Source organism: Botrytis byssoidea (genome assembly GCF_014898295.1).
Source record: "Botrytis byssoidea strain MUCL 94 chromosome Unknown BBYS_039, whole genome shotgun sequence".
Taxonomy (NCBI): domain Eukaryota; kingdom Fungi; phylum Ascomycota; class Leotiomycetes; order Helotiales; family Sclerotiniaceae; genus Botrytis; species Botrytis byssoidea.
Window position 1 is genome coordinate 176,458 of NW_024065880.1, and position 19,491 is coordinate 195,948.

Below are 19,491 nucleotides of genomic sequence, written 5' to 3' on the forward strand. Positions count from 1 at the left end.
GACATGTTAATCTTGAGAGGAAGTTTACTTGGTTACTCTTCACTCATCATCATCCCTCTTTTTGCCACCGAACAAGTCTGAGAATACACAGATAACTTGTCCACGTATCTGATTCAGCAAAACTAAGTAAGTCACCTCGAGTCCTAATTCCAAGTGGAAGGCATGGTGAAGTGGTAGCTATGGATGCGTTTCTGATAAGATATCAGAATTCTGGTTGTCTAGTTGAATGAGAGAGATACGCTAGACATCCGATGACAACGAATAGCGAGAATGTTTTGGAATGCGATTCAGGAAGGGAAGTTTCTCGTATGAGCATTCATATCGTTGTCATGCCACAAATCGGTTTGTCAGTGTATCACCTGCAGCCGCCAGAAATTATTAAAATACGAGGTTTGACACAAACTATTGAATGAACCATGACTACAGCGGACAATACACGTGGCATGCGATGAAGGCTTTTTGGGCTTTGGAGCTTACCACGCAGATGTAAATACCACCACGTGAGGCTAGACAATATGCGAAAATTTCCCCGCTCGGTTTCGGGCTACCCCTCAATCTGAGCCTCAACCTCGATAGATCTTTCGCCCCACACTCCGCTACCAGGTTACTGTAATGTGGCTGCTTGGGTTTCGAGCTAATTTCGAATACACTGCTTTGCTAAGGTCAATATCCACAGCATTGTCATATTGTCTGTATATAGGCTCTCATATTTTTGAGCGCAATAAAGGGCGGCATGTTCGCCACGAGTTTAATCGCATACTTGTGTGGTTTTCTTGAGTACCCATGTCTCATGTAGTCGGCATCACTCTCCCTTCTCCTTCCATCTTGGTAGAATATCATACATCTTACCTACCTCCAATCCCTCACACTGTGATAATATAGAAAATGTTTCATGGTATTGCCTGTGGATTTTTTGGTAATTTGGTATAATGGTATCCATCCCTCGAGATCAAGGTAGAATGAGAAATCAGCTCTTTTTTTGGGGAACTCGATGTACCTCCTAACTTTAAAACCCTCTTATATGTTAACCCATATTCTGCAATCTCTCATTTCAGACGTCTCGAGAGGTCTGCGAGGATTTTGATGTGTTTTGTTGGAGATGTGTTGAAGTTTGTTTTGGAGAGTTAGGTTTTTAGGTAGTGAGGGAGTGGAAGGAGGTTTTAGTGATGATTTGATTTGCGAAAATGTAGTGTTGGGTTGTGTTGTGAGCTTGGGATGTGGGATATGGGATATGGGATATGAAAACTCAATCTGGGATGATAGAATGAGATGAGATGAGATGAGATGAGATGAGATGAGATGAGATGAAAATCATATCTTGTTTTTATTTTTTTTCTTGTCTTAAGGTTTTCGTCAAGTAGATTGAGAATTTTGTGGGTTTGTAGGTTTGTAGATTTGTAGCAGGTGCGTACAGAGTCTGATCTGAGGTGTTAGAGATATGGAGGTGAAAGGAGCGAGAGCAGCAAGAGGAGAGAGAGGATTTCCGTCCTTTGTATATCTAGGTAGGTAGGTACTTTATTTCTTTTTGTAAAGTGTAAGATTTTTTGATTGTGTTTGATTCTTTAGGTGATAAATGTGGTTGTGAAATCTTGTGTTTATTAGTGTGTAGATAGGGAGTTGGAGATTTGACTATTTGAATTAGGTTTGAATTTGTTGGATGGGGGGGGTTTTTTTTGATTTGTTTTGCTGTTGAGATGGATTGCTGTTGAGATGGGTTGCTTTTATTTGAGAGTGTGTTGTGTGAGGTTTTGGGATTGAATGGAATAAAGTGGAATGAGATGGGAGGGAAATAGGAAGTAGTGAACTGAAGAGGAGATATTACATGAGGAGAGTATTGTATTGATTTCTTATAGGAGTGATGAGGAATTAATTTCAGTTATTTTATATAAGGATAAAAAGATGAAGAGATTGAGGGTATTGGAGATGTATGTCAATGAGTAATTGAGCATAGATTTAATACTTGAAGAGTAGGGAGTGGGTTGAGCTAGGCATTGGATCATACTAAGGCGGGGATGAGATGGGAATGTGAATTTGTTTTTCATACTTGGCCTAGGATATTGTAGATGAGTGTATCGATGTGAAGTTAGAATTGGTTGAGAAGGAGGATAGATCTTTCGATACCTATCTAGAGAATTTAAATCTGAAAGGATATCATTTCCAAGTGAGATTGAGATTTTGAGAATGGTAGCTGTATTAAGGTTATTGACGACGTATAGAAGTGTGAGATAGGTTGATGTGATTTCTGAATATCTATGGGTTTACTGTTTTATTGAAGTTTGATATATGTAGTGGGCTTGATGCTCTTCGCTTGTTTAAGGGATGTTTGGGATTGATTATATGGAATCGGTTATAGGATTTGAGAGATCGGATGAAGGTAACAAGCGAGTGGGATTTCTGAAGAAAGGCTTTCGGCGCTCTGCAAGATATACGTTGTAAGGAGATGGTATGAGTGGTGGGATCGAGCTGTTGAGAGAGAGTGTGATGGGATTGATATGTAATGTTTACTTTACTGTGGTTTTCTGATCAGCTGCTTATGTTGTGTCTTATCTCCTTTTTAGATGGATTTTGGATATGAGATGTGAGATGGTTGGTGGAGGTATCTCGATCTTTGACCGAAGCTTTATTTTTTGATGGTATGAAGTGAAAAGTGGTATACAGAATCAATGTATCGACATACGGAGAGACACTTCATAGTCTGAACGAATTCGTGAAAGAGTTTCATCAAATTATTTGATATGCATTCAGAAACGAATGATGATGTGGGTATCAGAGATTACCATCGACTTATTTTCGAGATATTTACAATGTTTCATTCGTCCCTTTTGTGTGATTAACTAGCTATGAGAGTTCTATACCTACGTACAGTAAGTTTCGGAATTCAGTTAAAATGCTCGATCTGATTTTCTATATCCTAGCTGGTGTACAATCTCATCCAAACCATAAAATAACACCCGAAATGGTATCTCGTACAAAAATCCCAACCCGATTATTCCGGGGCTATATATAACATCTCCTTGGGGGATTTGGGGATGCGGATGTAGAGGGGAGTTCATAGGGTTTTGGGTTTGGGGTTGGGATGGGTGGTGAGTTTGTAGGTGGGGAGTAGAATTCATGGGGTAGTGAATTGGGTATCGAGGTGGATGGGGTGTTGTAAGGCTTTTCTGGATTTGGTGTTGATGGTGAGTCTGGGGTGTGGATAGTTGTTCGAGAGATGAGCTTTTTATGGTCCAATGATATTTTTGGAATCCCCAGAATGAAGCGGAGAGGAATGTTATGAGAAGGATTCCGCTTCCGATTACTAGCCCGATGATAAGGGTGCCGTTAGGTCCGGCTGGGGAGTCGGTCTTTTGGGCGGGTTCTTAAGAGATGGTTGAGGTTATGGGGGTGGTTGCAGTTGCTGAAGTTGCTGAGGTCGCTGAAATTATTGAGGTTGTGAAAGCTGTTGGGTTTGACGAGGTCGATGATGGGGTAGAAGATGACATCGAAAAGGTGCTTGAGGAGACCGGTGATATGATATGGAATCCCCTTGACCACGCCTCAAGTTTTGTGCTTAATGAATTGAGACTTGTATTATTCGAACTATGTTCCCATGCCAGCTGATGTATTCCGGCGGCTGCAACATTGAAATCGATTTCATCAACTGTAGGTGTCCATAGAATGGAAGAATTGTAGACATCCTGATTGCCTTTCATGATTTTAGTAAGTACACCACAAAGTGAATCAGTATAACTCACCAGCAAGAAGAAAAGGTGCGTATTTTTTCACTACTGTGTTATCTTGTGAGTCGGCGCGCAGAAGCCATAGATTCAAAAGAAAATCTCCATTTTTGGCGACATTGAACGTGTGAGCTGCCCACGTCAGGTTCACCAGAGAAGTTGCAGTGACGTTGACCGGAGCCTCAAAAGTCCATCTCTGCGCCATGTTTTTGATAGAAGAACGTTTCTCAATGTATCATCAATTACAATACTGTCTTGAAAGCATTTGTACGATGAATAAAAGAATTAAAGAGAATGGAGTTCTATGACATATCTGATGCATGGAAGGGCTTTCGAGTGTAAGGTATTCGGGACCCTGCTAAGATCATCGTAAGGATGCTAATTTTGGACGGTGTAATCGCTGCGATAGTTTGAAGCGCGAGCCTCATAACCCAGCACGATACAATTGGCCCTCTCTGAGCAAAATCGTGTCACATGATTAACCCCATCTTGCAGCTGCTGCATCCCTCTATCTTTGCTACCAGATTCGGACGCAAGAGGTAGGATTTGTTTCAACCCTGGATAATCTACAAGGGAGCATCTGGAGTTTTTCCTTTCACTAAAACCTCGTGACTTTTGGAGACGAATCTGTGGGAATCAGTAACTGTCATGGGATAGAGAAGCTTCCCAGAAAATGCCATTAGATTTTTCAATATCACTCACCATTGATTGTATTGATATTCACGTTGTCACGCTTTATTTATTCTTTTTCTTTCTTCTCGAATTAGGACCCTTGGCTCGGAGAAATACTGGGTATACAGGGGCATTCGACGGCGCTAACCGAGCCGATAATGTGATAGCAATTTCCAGCCCCTGATGCGGTACCAGCTTAACCGATATCCCTACATCGTGCACGTCCCTGTATCGTACACGTTTTTAAACTCACTCTACAACAACTTCAATATTTAATAATAAATGCATTCAATAAGATATAAAGCTATAAATTGTTTAAGAATATAATAAAATATAATAGATTAGAAAAGAATATTTAAAACTTCTTTATTTAAATCTTATAGGAATCTTGATCTGTTGGCCTTGTTTCAACTATATAACCCCCTCCCTTTCTTCTATTGTTGATTTATCCATTATTATTATATTAGAGAGCTCTATAGTTTCCTTAGATATTAGATTTATAATATATAAATCTTCTTAAAGCTTTAAATCTCTTTTAATAGGAAATTCTATTGATTTATAAGTTCTTTCAATCTTCTCTTTAATATCTCTTATAAATTAATAATCTATCTCCTTTTGTATTATTCTCTTTTTAGTTTTAATTACCTTTTTTTCCTTTTTAGCTTTTTTATTAGCTTTTTTCTATATCTTAACTTTCTTTTCCTATTCTATAACAAGCTTTTTCTCTGATTGGATAATCCTAGTTCTTTTAATCTAAGAGGGGGAATATAAAAAAGCACCACCAGCCTTTTTTTTTATAAGATTTAAATGCTTGGAATAAGTCCTTTTCTTCTTTTCCATTTTTAAAGCCTTTTCTAGACCTTTTACTCTATACAATTGAATATCAGCTTTAGCTACATTAGCAAAGACAGCCTTAAAAAGCTTTAAAGCAATCTCGGGGTTCTAATTTCGTCGAAATTCTAATTTAAATCAATATAGAGCTTTTGACATATATAATGTTTTAATTTTATTCCTCTATAAGCCATATCAATATAAATGATATAGGAGCTCTTTCTGGCTCTATGCTAAATATAATAGCCTCCTTGCTAAATGAATAAATACCCGCTTTTTCGAAGGATTATAGTATATTATAGAAAATCGCAGATTAAGCCCAAGCCACTTTAAAGATGACCCAAAAGTTGTATTTTGATATACTAATTAAACCCCCATTTTTATATATCCAATTATTGAGTTCTATACCATAATTCATTAAAAGAAGGAGGAAGTAGTTTATATCGAGTAGTTGTAATCAATACATAGAATAAAAAGACAGAATCAATAATATAATTTTCAATTCATCGCATTTTGATATAAATTCTATATTAATATAACTAGAATGATCATCTACAATCAATAGCTAATATTCTTTACCTGTTTTTAGATGTGTATAGTATTGAAAGACTTTTATAAGCCAATTAAGCTCAAAAGCATTAGATGATCACCCATTACTTAAGGCTTCGAAATAAGCTTGATCTTTTATGCCCACTTTATCAACTTATATATCTTATAGATTGTCTGATTCCTCTTTATAGATTAAGATAGATGGGAGAGCTATACCATCGGCAGTTATATATACTAAAAAAGTAATAAACTCTCTTAATCTATTTTGCTTAACTTTTGTAACTCTGCCTTTTTTATATGTACTAATACTTATTATTCTCTTCATAACTCTTCCAAAATTAATTAGAAATTCTTTTTTATTCTAATTATATATATTTTTCAATACAATATTATATTTTATAATCACTTTTACTAATTAAAAAAAAAAAAAAAAAGATTAGCAAAAGCTTTTTTAAATAGTATAAATCAATAATAATATAAAATAATATTAACAAGATTATAAAAGTATTTAAACATATTTATATTATTAATCTTGATATGTAAATTATCAATGCAATAAAGATATTGACTTTGAATACAACTTTTATACTACTTAATGAAGTTGGTTATTTAGTTTTTCTCTACACAGCACTCTTTTATTTCTTCTATTAAGTTTCTAATTATAATATTTATAAAAGGTATAGATCTTTGTATTAATTTGTTAATCTAATTTAATAAAGCTTTCTCCTATTTTAATAAAAGATATTAATATATATTAATATAATCTATTTTATGGGAGATGGTTTTGCCTCTATACCATTTTGAGAGCATAATACAATTGATTCTATATAAATAAGCTATCTGAGTATATTTAGGATATTCTTGATCTTTAATATGATTTAGCATAAGCTTCATATGGCTTTCTAAAGATATATTGTCGCGATATTTAGATAATGATATTGATGTTTTTGAAAGCTAAAAAAGCGTGCACGATACAGGGACGTGCACGATGTAGGGATATCGGTTACCGGATCAGATCTTTCTTTCTTGAATCATCAATTCACGTGCTTCGCGTTTCAAATGGAACAAATGACAGGCGTGTGGTGTGATTAGCGTCTGGGTTACCCCCGTTAAACGCCCAAGTACAGAAAAGGTTAATACTTCCTTCAAAATCCTTATTCTATTTTAACTCTCGACTGATGGCTCCACAAAGTCTATATTAGTAAATTTCTTACTGAATCACGAAATAAGGCAATTTCGTTTGGCCAGTCTGTTCTCGACCTCCCTATTTTCTGCAACTTTGCGTGCTCCCATTCCAATGTAACCTTTCGATAATCATTATCTTATGTACCCCTGATAATAAATATCGGCATATGAAATAGTAGAGCAGTGATGGTTCGCCGAAGCTCCCGCCCCTATCTTCTTGGCGCGTTTGTCGCCCTCGTGTTCATCACCCTTATCTCTCTCCAAACTCGCCAGGAATCACCAAAATCCTCGACATGGTTAGACTACTCAGATAAGTCAATTTCAGATAGCCGCAACTATGTATCCGCGACTTCCGATGAGAAGCTTATACCGGCCGACACCATTTCGGAAATAGGTCGAGCCAGTAATGCAACTCTTGGTGTACGTATCCTCCTCCTCCAACTTTGATTGGGTGAAACTAGCTTGCTAACACAATAATCGACTAGTTTGAGAAAGTTTTTGTCATAGGGCTGAGAGAACATTCAGACAAACGGGATACGATAGCGTTATCTGCCTCTCTGACGGGATTTGATGTAGAATTTGTCGATGGAATTGAAGGCGATGAAGTAGCCGATAAGGCTAAGCCGCCGGTATGTGACATGTACTCTACAACAGCACCCGATACCTACTATAAGTTGGGACAAATGGTACCAGAACTGAGGATTGACGCTCTGACCTAGGAATATTTTCTGAATGGAGGGGCGATGGGTCCTTGGCGGGGTCACATGAATGTGATACGGAGGTGTGTACATACTATCTATCTACTATCATTTTACGTTCTAGAATACACGAACGATTCAATACTAATCCACAATACTATTACACAGAATCGTAGAAACCAAGCTTGCCTCAGCATTGATTATGGACGACGACGTTGATTGGGATATCCGGCTCCGAACCCAACTCCCCGAATTCGCCAAGGGTATCCGCACTTTATCACACATCCCACTTTCTCAACGTCAACATTCCCCATACGGCGATGACTGGGATGTATTGTGGCCAGGTCACTGTGGTGATGAGCTTCCCTCTGTTTTCCACAAAGGGAAAAAGGATGAGTTCTACAGAATTGACAATGACGAAACCGCCGCTCCCAAATCTTCTCAACCATATCTTAAAACTCTCGCAGATTATCCCGAGAAGACGCGTATAGTTCATAAAGCTGGTGCTCCCAAATGTACCTTGGGATATGTAATTTCCTATCGTGGAGCTCAGAAGATTCTCATGGCTGCGGTAAAAGGTGGTAATAATCTCCCCGTCAACGATGCACTTGCGTCTCTTTGTCGTGATGGTTATTTAGATATGAAATGTTTTCCAGTTGAGCCTCAACTCTTTCAACATTATAAAATGGCTGGAATGATGGACAGAGATAGTGATGTTAATAGTCTGGAGAAGGGGGATGCGAAAAGTACAAAACAAAAGGGAATCAAAAGCATGATCGTTTGGAGTGCGAGACTAAATTTGGAGCATCTGATCACGGGGAGGAAGGATTATATTGCTCACGGTTGAGGAATTAAAGTCATTTTGTCAGTCTTAGTTTGAATTTGAAGCGTCGGGCTTGGAGTATTGGGACATAAAATAACGGTGAGCTTCTCATTGTCTAAAGTGAACCTTATACATGAGCGTTCACAATCAGCATTGCAAAGAATTGTGTATTCAGGTCGTATGGGATCAATGTCTTGAATCTACAAGGCTTTACTTGTCTAATCTTCAGTCTTAGTCTGCTCACGATTCGCCTTTGCATTACTCGCTGCATTTCCTTCCAGCCCATAGGACCATTTTCCAAGTGGAGGTTGCATCTCAAATGTTTCCCGCACCACGGCATAGCTATAATAGCCACATCTTGCGATGGGCTGAACCTTACTCAAGTCGATTAGTCCATCTGTGAGGACTGTGTCCGAGATATGAACTCCAACAACCTTCGCAATGATAATATCTACAGTCCCCATAGGAGGGTTTCCCGGCAATCTCAAAGTCGAATGGTAAGTGCATTCGAACCTGATTGGTGACTCTCCAACCATGGGAACTACATGCTTGAGATTTGTTGAGGGAATCTTCGAGAGACCAGCTTTTATAAATTCATCAACACCGTATGCAACTTGTTCAGATGTAATATTCACAGCTTCTCGGAGGTCCCAAGTGGCCATATTCCATACGAAAGAACCAGTTTGTTCAACATTCATAGTGGTATCTTTTCGAACGTTAGCGTCTGTTTGATTGGCTGAAAACATGATATATGGTGGGTCGAAAGTCAGGTTGTTGAATTGACTGAATCATCTCCTTAGCTATCGCTCACTCGAACCGAAAAGGTACATACCTATACGGTGCAAGATTATCTTTACCATCTTGTGATCGGGTCGAGATCCAACCAATAGGTCTAGGTACAACACAAGCCTGTCATTCCTGTCAAAAGCTGTTATATCAAAGGATTCGAGTGCTTACTTTGAATGGATCTCGGGGAAGGTTATGATCAGTGACACCTGGCTCGTAAAAAACCATGCTTGCGTTGATTGTCTCGGATTTCTAAGTAGAGTCAAATGAGGTGAGAGTTGAGAGTCGAGACGTTCAATGATATTCCGATTCTGATAACGAGCAAGGAATGGGGATATGTTGCGTTTTATGTCGCTTCTCTGTTTTTATATTGATTGTAGAACGATGCTCCTGCTGTCAGACTGTGAGAACGAGACTGATGATAATGCATCTTGTTGATGGTCCCCTATCTTTGTTTTATATCCCAAAGACAAACCGGATAAATCAAATGCGGATCCTTCGAATCGATGGATTATCTCAAGTTCGTATTGGTTCGGAAGTATTCGGAGATGTTCGGATGCTATTGCCGCGCTACTATCCGTTTTGAGTAGCCATCAACATTGTGGAGTAGCAGAAAAAAAGTTCATTTCATAACAAATTATTCTACTATCTGCCGAGACATATCTTTTGTGAATTCCGTAATCTCCTAGATTGATTGAGGGACTTCTCTCTTATGCTCGTTGAATATCGAACAAAACATCAAATTCAAAAGGCTATCATCCCCCACAGTCCAATCAGGACCTGCCTTATATAAACTTCAAATCCTTTATTGAAGTCTTAAAGTAAGATAAGAATTGATTGAACTTAATAATAAAATTAATTCTTTTTGATCTATAGAAGTCAACGTGAAGGCTAGGTGCGATAAAGCCTCTCCGTGTGAAAATTTTGCAATAAGAAGTTATCCGGAGCTTTGTAAATATGCATATGAATCTGGGCCCATGATCACCTTGTCCGGAATATTCCTACAAAGGAAAGGCGCTCCACATTCAGGAGATCAACACTCACAAACGGCGAAACATTAATTACAGCAGGAAGTCAACACACACAGGAATCTGGAATTTAGCTCCCCTTTAAAGCATTAGAGTTCAAAATTTCTACCGGAGTTAACTACAAATCTCAATGGAGTAGCATACACAGCGCATCTCGTTGATATAAGGCATTTGGATCCAGCAAACGGCCTTGGAACGGAGGATGCACCACGGCAGGCAGGAGGCAAGATGGAGAATCCAATTATGTAGAACCAAATCTTTTAGATACTTCGAATTGGCGCTCAATAGCATGGCTGGTATCTCTTTATGCAGTGTTGGCCTCAGGACTACGATTTTCGGAACACACCAGCAATTGGATACAGGAGAAGTCCCAATTATACCGTCAGTCTCATGAACTCACTCAACCGCTGTAGTTAACTCAGTGGACTATCTGTAGTTCGATACTCAATCCAGTGTCTCGGGATGGCAAAGTTTCTTGTACGACCTTCATTGTTATGTATCCAGACAATGTTGATTCTTGACCATGTTCTTCAGAATGGCACGAAACTTAAAAGTGCATGGATACTTCTATGGACCACTGCTAGAGTTGCCCAGAGTCTTGGAATACACACACAAAAACACGATGCCTCTTCGTCAAGTCGAAAGCTATGACACGCCTTTCCACTTTATCGTCATAGTAAATTGACTCTTCCTAGGCTAGCTGTCGTATGGCGAGATTATCTATTATCCTTATGCTTCGACAGAACCCCCGTCACAAGACCAATCGCTGCAGCGGAGGATCTCCGAGACAATATTTCCTACGTAGAAGCTATACACTTTCTCTGTGATCGTACTCTCCGCAGTAGTAGCCTGTCGGCATCTTCTGAATCGCCAGACCTTGCTATTATACTCGGGGACGTATCAGGTACTGAGCAGATCCGATCAAAAATCATTGGTTGAAACGGTAGACCACAAAGATTCAACATTGTGCAGCGTTGTGAGCTTCAATACTGAATTCGCACATGTTTTCGTCATGGACTGTTTATGTCGTCCGGTGCTCCGCAGTCACGATCCTACAACACGAACATTTACCCACTCATAATTAATTGAGAAATGCTATCAGAATCTTGTTGAATGTGTACTAGCATTCGTAAATCTACATTCAATGAGCGTTGTCACTTCACGATCATGGTCTATTATGCATAATGGCTTAAGCTCAGCCCTCTTACTAGGTCTTCTGGGTGGTACTGCTCGAGACACCGAAGTGCGAGATTTGCAAGGCAAGATTCTGGAAGTATTTTCAGAGAGCCAGGATGGTACCGCTGGCTCAAGTCTAGAAGCTAACTCTACCACAGGCTAGAGCTATTGTTGCGCTCAAGAGGTCTACACTGATTATGAAAGTAACACTTTACACACTGGAGGTCATCTTACACCCGAAACTGGAAATGTGGGAAGATTTCCGAATGTTGCCAAAGGTGCATGGTAAGTCATTTTCGCTAAGAAACTTCGCAAGAGGCTTTTCTAACAGAATCAGCTAGCCACCCTGCCCACGAAAAGAAAGCAACTACAATATCGACAGTGTAGGCATTAGTATACTATAGTGAAACTGTAGCGCGTATTAGTATATTGATATTGTAGCTAGTACTTTTGAAAAGGGGGTTATACTACTTTCGTGTATATTTCGAAAAAATTTGTTACGCATTACTAAACTAACCCGTATACAGATTACAGGAAATACTATTGCCTACACTGAATATCGATGATATGACTACGTTCCAGCCCGCAAGGTCCGAGGGACAAATAAGTTATTCCCCAATCGGCACATTTGACTCCATAATTTGGGGTGAGTATTAAATATAAAATATTAATACAAAACTGCCGATTCAATTATAGATCCATATGAAATCGAGGAGTCTCTGCCTATGAATGGAGATCATAACATTTCGTCGTTTGAGCCATGGATATAGAGCTCCACCGGATACTTGTCCAGTGCAAACTTCTTTCTGTATTCTTTAGTTTCTCTTCACTGTTGTATGATGTAAAGCGGAGAGAAGCATGGAGATAGAAGCTTGAGTGAAAGTTGGGAACTACGATCTCGTCTTACATTGTGTAAATATACAATTTTACTTTTAGATGTTGACTTTTAGCTGTCTCCGACTGAATGTTGTAGGACTTCCATTCCCCGACTTCAACTTGAACCTGGAAAAGTTTCTATTCCTTGTTCATCCTCTCATAGACTTTTGTTTCTTTCTCAAAATAGGAATTCTAAGTACACACATTATATAATGGCTGCGGTTAGCCAACTAGGTAGTAGCTCGGTATTAGTAGGGCAATTATTTTGCGTGAACGTATTGCACGAAAGCCAGTAATCACTTCAAGAATGAGCTGTCGGGTCACAAAATCAGATGAAATCCATATTATCAATTCGACTAGTCCGTAATCCTTAATTCTGCGACCCAGTACACCCCACTTCGTTTACTTCTCATCAATCTGATCTTACAAATCCTATAGAAAAAAGGGTATTCAAAACTTGTTTATTATCAATCCCATTTGTATTTTTTATTGCGCTAGTATTAATGTTGTAGAACTATTGAATCACCAGAGAAAAGGGTTTGTAGAATTAGTTGATTGATTAAAGGTTCTATGGAAGAGGAGAGCTCTTAAATAAGCTAATATGCTTAGTAAGCTACTATACTGACGATATTCAACACATGTATTAGAAACAATCTCACTATTTTCAACGAGTAGTATTATTCTATATAACATAAACGAGATGAATGAGAATCGTTTATAGCCTTTGAATTAAGTTTTATAGGTTCTAGATCTATAGTAGAGTTAGAATTATACAATCGAAGCTGAAGAATCTTACGTTATTCGATTATTGTAATATATCAAAAGTGAGAGGATTAATGTTAAAATATATATGATGAATTGTTCTCATACTCCTTAAAAACAACTTGATTACTCTTGTGCTTTTCAGACTCTGTGATAGATTTTAAGGTAAGATGGAATTATATAAATATACCTAGGTTTGTAATCATCTCAATTCAGATAGTTATGTGCTGTATTAATCAAACGAATGTAAAAGTGATGAATTCTTTTGATAGCTTTTAGTTAAGATCTATTACTCTATATACGTAAATAAATAGTTAGCCTCTTAAATTGAATGTGATCTAAAATAATTAGAATCTAGCTTTTTCATAGAATCTAGTCTGTTATGAAATCCAGCCTCTCCTTATAGAATTTATTCTCTAATTATAGAATCTAATTCAAAGTGGCTAGATTCGCTTATTTTAGAATATATTCTACTCTAAAACCTATATAGAATTCAAGGAGTACGAGAGTAATTAAATAAGCTTTAAGAGGTATAAGATTATCTAGTTGTGTAATAAATAGTATCAAGTGATTTATTAAAAGTATATTTCACGTAGTGCTAGAACAGGACGAGCTGGCTCTAATTAGTACTATTAATAGCTCTCTTTCTTTCATAGCTAGTTTAATAATACAATCAATCTCATTCAACCTCTAGATACTCTCAATTCCTAGTCTATGCTACCCATAACATCCTGTAGAAAGTTATACTTGAAATACAATTCAAATAATATTCGCTAAAAACAATAATAATCTACTCTTATCTATTATCCACTCAACTATTCCTAATGTCTAAAAGTAACTAAAGTAGAGTTTATGTATAACTATAATCCTTAAGATATACTAGAAAGACTTATATTATATATTAGTCTTAAAACTAATAAGAGGTTGATGTAAATATAACTAAAGATAAAAACTCAATGATTATATCTAATATAATAGCATACGTAATCAAATCTAATCTATAAGCGAATTAGAAGTGAGAACTTATGTTTAGATGAAAGTTACAGAGATATTAATCTAGAGTCTATAGAATGAGAACTTCTCATATTAGTTATCTTATTATAGGAATCAATATGCTAGAGTAATTCCAGGGCAATTCATGCTCTAAATTATTTCATTTAATTAGAGGGAATGAGGATAACTAGATACAGATTTCAGGAATCAATTCTCAAAAGGACTAAATAGATTTACTCATTTAGAAGTATCTAGTACGATATAGGAGACGATATTTATCTCTCAATTATATAAGATAGGATATTATAAGTAGTCTGACTCTTACATTCGAACATTAGACGTCTATAACTTATATTTAGATAATAGATTTTACATTTCAAATTGAAGTTAATCTTAGGATTATAGTAATATATATGTCTATAATTAGAACAGTTAATATTATACGTTCGAATAGATTAAACGAGAACTACTGAGATCTCAATGAGAATAATATACTAGACTTCTTAACTTTTTATATTACTACGAGCTATATGTACTCAATTATAATAATTATACAACTATATTACGAATAATAAAGTAAACAACCTTGAGTTCAAGAGGCGAGGTCTCTTAATTACTAGATAGAATTCTTTACTTAATTATATTAGCTTATGCTCAGATGATAGACTATAAGTACTTCGTCTAACGTTTTTCTTTTAGAGTAGGTTTATTATACAAAGATGATTAGTAAAAGTAAGATAGTAGGCTTTAGTATAAGGGACGAGAGATCTGAATACGTTGATTAGAATAACGTACTAGATTTTGAAAATCAGACGACAAACAGTCGAAATGTTCAAATCACGAGATCTGGGGCTAGAATCAGGTGATTAGCATCATTGAGAGAACTAGCTAACCGGGAGATACTTACCGGCGATGCTGAGTTTGTAAAGAAAATATTTCAACGACAGTAAATTTACTTCGAAGTTTCGATTTAACTGCTCAATAGGCGATAAAGAGATTAGAAGCAGTCTATTAGAGCTAGCTATAAGCTTTAAACCCTTTAACTAAGCCTATAAAGAGTTCACTTAGAGGTGCAGATCTCTATATTTACAGGTCAATTATGGTATTCATAGCCCAGAAATCTTTCACTAGGTTAAAACTTCGTAGTAATAAGCACATTTTCACGATTAAGAACGCAAAAACGGAAAGAAAATCGTTCGTAGTCTATGATAGTAAGAATATGTAGCAAGCAATGAGCAACCAAGGTATTATTCACGCCATTACGAGTCACAAGCATGTAGAGAAAGTATAATTGAGGCAGAAAACAGTTGAATTCGGAAAGATCGATGGTAGGATTTGGTTCTTTAGGGCACCACCCTCTTTCCACACAACAAAACTGATTCGAGAGAAGCCAAATGCGACGTTCCCACTCACGGAAATTCCCTACTGGTGGATTTGTCTCTTTCTCTTGCGCACAACTCCCCTAGCTCCACCAAGATTCGCCTCTTGACCAGCCTGTAGAGAATTTGTTAACGATCTATCAAGAAGAAGAGTGTAGCCGCAGCAGGGATGTACGTACTCGGACGGCAGCAAGTTCTGCATTGAGTGCAGCAATTTCAACGTCTTTCCCAGCCATTTCAGCGGTCAAGACACCAACTCTTCGCTCGGCCCATAGTGCTCTTGTCCACCAATCGTGGATTACGTCGTCTTTGTCGAGGATCTTCTCCTCCAACTCATGCTGTAATTGAAAACGTTAATTATTCTTCAAGCCAAGAGCGTTAGATCGATCTTGAGGAAACTCACTATCTTCTCAACCATTCGTAAGATCTTTCGGGACAACAAGCAAAGGGTTGGGAGCACGTGCGACATTTTCGAGAGTTGTTTGATTGATGTGGTGGAGGTTGTTGAGTCGGATTCTGAGGTTGTGAAGGTTTAGAAATTTCTGGTGCGAGAAACTGAATTTAACTTCCAAATTACCTGAAGACTGAAGCTTAGGCGAAGTTTATCTCGTTATTGTGGGGCCAGAGACCAAAAAATACGCTAGAATCGAAACTAGTCTTCCTTAGGCCTCCTACTGACGTTGCCCTAAGGATAGATGAGGCTAGCCTCTAGCCTTGTATAGTACTAGCAGCTTGGCTCACATTTTCTTGAGCTTGAGGTTAGTCTAGTCCTTCAAATTAGTAGCATTTTAGAGTGAGATGATGGTTGTTAGGTCTGGAACACTCAGGATCTGCCAGTATTTGAGTCATTACGAAGAAAATTCGAGAATAAACGACGTGTAAGGCCATCTAGAGTAATCGCAGACGCCTGCGAGAGAAGCAACGTAGTATCATAGTGTCATGTAGAGAATTGATCAACAATTACTGAGGTTTTGACTTGCATTGAGAGTATGGAAGCCCGCTGGAGTTCCCTGTCCTCTCGGATCAGTTTACGAAGTACGCGATTCTGCAACGAGAACCCCAATCGAACAATATCAATACTCATATATTTGAAACGATCGATCTTCTTTACTGTCTGAAATATTAGAACTGAAGATCCATCAAAAAAAGAGCTATTATCGAAGAACGTTGCGAAATTATGTGACTGAAGCTCTTCATAAATCTGTTCTTTTGAGAAAACTGACCCCACCAAAACATCTCTCTTTCCACAACCTCCCAATTTCCAAAGACCGCCGCAGATGTCTCTATGCTGCTGCTATTTCAATTGTTTTTAGCAGTTGACGAGCAGAAAATTCGTTATGTGTCTCTTCCTCTGGGTATGCCCTGTTTCAGCTCTCAAATGCGTATCCACGGATCGTCCTGCACCGACTTTTGACCGGCACTTTCTAAAAAATAAAATACGACCCATCACAGCAAGTTTCAAGAATTCAAGGCCCTTTTTGATATGATATCAATAAATATGTATGCATGGTATCAATAGCTAATTAAAGACGAAGCTAATATTTCCCGCATCTACGTTAAAGATATCATTGTCCCAACGAAGGCAATTATCTATCTCGCTCCGAATGTCGAATTCTCGTCAAAAAGAAAGGGACCACACACAATACCCAACTCCACAACGAAATTTACAGGCCAATAAGCTCATGCTGAAGCCATCAATACGATAAGAGCCGTCTTTGAAAACAATTATATGCGATCTGGAGGATGGAAAATGTCCCAAAGTTACCGCAAACCAGAGAAGAACGCCCATTCAAAGGTACTATCAACGAAATTACAAAATGAGAGATGTGAGATCGACGTGAAATAAGAACTACAAGCCGAACCTGTGCTACTCTCAGAGGTTAGAAGGGCCTAGGAAAATCACTTGAAAGACCCCGGAACAATGGCATTCCTATATGCATAAACGGAAACGAGATTGAACAACCCAGGAAGATCAAACTGACCATGCATACTATACTCTTTGATCACTATTCCGACCCCATGGCTTGCATTCAGGTCTTCAAGTCAAGCTGCTCAGCTACGACGACGCAGGTGACGAGAAACCTCGTTGCCTTTGACGCATCCTAGGAGACCCGGCAGAGGATTTCAAGTCTATGAACCTCCTGCTCAAAAGGAGCCGCATGGGCTGTATAACCTTTCGCAAATAGGATACAACAGTCAACTATCAGGCAAGTATTCTCGTGCTCTACATAATGCCATCAAAATGCTAATGCATTCCATCGCTTGCAGTACCTCCCTCAGAAGTTCTAATCTAGAAAGCGGGCCATCTCAGCTCAACATTCCCTCAGCTCTTAGACGAAGAATAATATAAGGAAATCATAGTGTGGGATGAGTCCGAAGATCGTGAAGGACATGTTGACACTTCCGTTGATCATTGGCTAGAGCATTTCATGGGATCTATTCTGAAAAGTATGCAGGTCCAAAATGCATTTGGCAAGAATCAATTGTGATGATTCAATGTCCTAAGATAAATGGTGGGGAGATCCCGCGCACTCTGGGAATAGTAAGTCCATGAATGTTATGCTACAACTTTCGGGCAGGTATGGTCGTGTGAGAGAGGAAGGTGTCGACGTGAATGCACCTTCAATCTTATGAGGCATATACAGGACAAGAGTCAAGCTACATAACCAAGTTCAAGAACAGAAATATGGTCCTCATGAGAATCATCATGAGAAGTGTAACAAGACTAGAGCCTTAGGACCTACACATGTCATGAGCCCTCAAAAGGAGTGAAGAGGCATTGCATGTCCAAAGTCCAAAGTATCATCAAGAGTTATGGACCCCCCATACTGAATTGCCTTTGCAACCAGCGCTTGATATTCCAGGACCGTTGTTCTAGTACTTGTCTTTTCAATCATTGAACTTGAACTCACCATGTGAAATAGTGAGACATAACTACCATGCCGGAGACGGGCAGTGAACGTGCATGGAAATGTGTTGCTGTCTTCAAGAATAACAGTCTACAAGTTGTTCGATCGCCGTTTCAGTTTTAGACTCCCAAAGTAAGTGATGGCTGTGGGACCACAATACATATGCTTGCGAACATTGAAGTGAGGTATAATATGACATCGTGATCCGTCGTCGCTGGCGAACAATTGGTGCATTAGCTGTAGAGAGAGGCAAGAAGTTCTTCCCCTATGGTTGCTCTGTCATCCAGAAGAGCTTTTAGTGATTTGATTTGTCCGAATTGTTCAAGAAGCAAAGAAGAAATCTTGAGCGGTTGACGATGAGCTGCTGGGAGGGAGGGAAAGTTGTCTTGTCTGGGTGGTTAGTCTTTCAGGATGACCTGAGGCAATACATCGTTGCAGGAATCCAAAAGCCATATCTTCGAGCAACACAACAATTTTTAGAGCAGCTTTCCCCCATAAGTAATAAATACTGAGCTGTCACAAATACATGAAATGTAACTGGAGACGTGTGACCAGCTTCAAAATCAGTAAAGCGAGCGATGGTAACCAGGACTAAAGGTATCGTTCCAACGACTGAGTCTGTAATTACCACGAGAGAATAGGCGTAGAAATAACGTGAGACTTTGGAAGTTCGAGAGGGTTGTGAAGCCGCGAGTGTCACGGTGTAGGTAATATAAATCTAGCTCCAAGCTCGAGGCTTCCTGAGAGGATGTCCATAAAAGCGGCAGAAAACAGCGTGGTGAGTCTTGTCTTCCAAATTTGCTAATACATCCTCGATTTGAGCTCCGTTCTTAAACTATTGGTGACTACATTTAATGGGAATGGAAAGAGGCATTGGCTTTGAATTCGAAACGCCTCAAAACACTTCGAAGTAGAAAGTTCATTGAAATATCTGATTATCTAGGAGAATGTTTGGGAAGCTCGGCATACTCTGTTAGAAGCTTATTTTCCACTCAGAGCAGCAATAGAGTATGTCGCGTGGAACAATTGAGGAAGGGTCGAGGGCGGAGTGCTCAATTCATACTCGAGGTCTTCTTGGTAGATAATTAGATCAAAATGTAGAGGTGAT

The 19,491-nt window shown here is 38.5% G+C and overlaps 6 protein-coding genes across 6 annotated transcripts; 3 read left to right on the forward strand and 3 right to left on the reverse strand.

Moving 5' to 3' along the window:
• Positions 1–2,997: 2,997 nt before the first annotated feature.
• On the reverse strand, positions 2,998–3,921 carry EAE97_011628 (uncharacterized protein; the record flags this gene model as incomplete). The annotated part of the gene is made up of 3 exons (XM_038882143.1): positions 2,998–3,298; positions 3,454–3,685; positions 3,735–3,921. 3 exons carry the CDS (start codon positions 3,919–3,921, stop codon positions 2,998–3,000), a joined length of 720 nt encoding a protein of 239 aa, XP_038727041.1.
• Positions 3,922–7,139: 3,218 nt separating this feature from the next.
• EAE97_011629 (uncharacterized protein) lies at positions 7,140–8,498 on the forward strand (the record flags this gene model as incomplete). The annotated part of the gene is made up of 4 exons (XM_038882144.1): positions 7,140–7,373; positions 7,439–7,582; positions 7,673–7,734; positions 7,820–8,498. 4 exons carry the CDS (start codon positions 7,140–7,142, stop codon positions 8,496–8,498), a joined length of 1,119 nt encoding a protein of 372 aa, XP_038727042.1.
• Positions 8,499–8,692: 194 nt separating this feature from the next.
• EAE97_011630 (uncharacterized protein) lies at positions 8,693–9,488 on the reverse strand (the record flags this gene model as incomplete). Its single annotated transcript, XM_038882145.1, has 3 exons — positions 8,693–9,257; positions 9,307–9,383; positions 9,432–9,488. 3 exons carry the CDS (start codon positions 9,486–9,488, stop codon positions 8,693–8,695), a joined length of 699 nt encoding a protein of 232 aa, XP_038727043.1.
• Positions 9,489–10,811: 1,323 nt separating this feature from the next.
• On the forward strand, positions 10,812–11,369 carry EAE97_011631 (uncharacterized protein; the record flags this gene model as incomplete). The annotated part of the gene is given in 3 exon segments (XM_038882146.1): positions 10,812–10,964; positions 10,984–11,089; positions 11,131–11,369. The coding sequence occupies 3 exon segments, from the start codon at positions 10,812–10,814 to the stop codon at positions 11,367–11,369; spliced, it is 498 nt and encodes a 165-aa protein (XP_038727044.1).
• A 63-nt stretch (positions 11,370–11,432) lies between these two features.
• Positions 11,433–11,753, forward strand: EAE97_011632 (uncharacterized protein; the record flags this gene model as incomplete). Its single annotated transcript, XM_038882147.1, has 2 exons — positions 11,433–11,561; positions 11,628–11,753. 2 exons carry the CDS (start codon positions 11,433–11,435, stop codon positions 11,751–11,753), a joined length of 255 nt encoding a protein of 84 aa, XP_038727045.1.
• A 3,764-nt stretch (positions 11,754–15,517) lies between these two features.
• On the reverse strand, positions 15,518–15,943 carry EAE97_011633 (uncharacterized protein; the record flags this gene model as incomplete). Its single annotated transcript, XM_038882148.1, has 3 exons — positions 15,518–15,589; positions 15,654–15,812; positions 15,878–15,943. The coding sequence occupies 3 exons, from the start codon at positions 15,941–15,943 to the stop codon at positions 15,518–15,520; spliced, it is 297 nt and encodes a 98-aa protein (XP_038727046.1).
• Between the last annotated feature and the right edge of the window lie 3,548 nt (positions 15,944–19,491).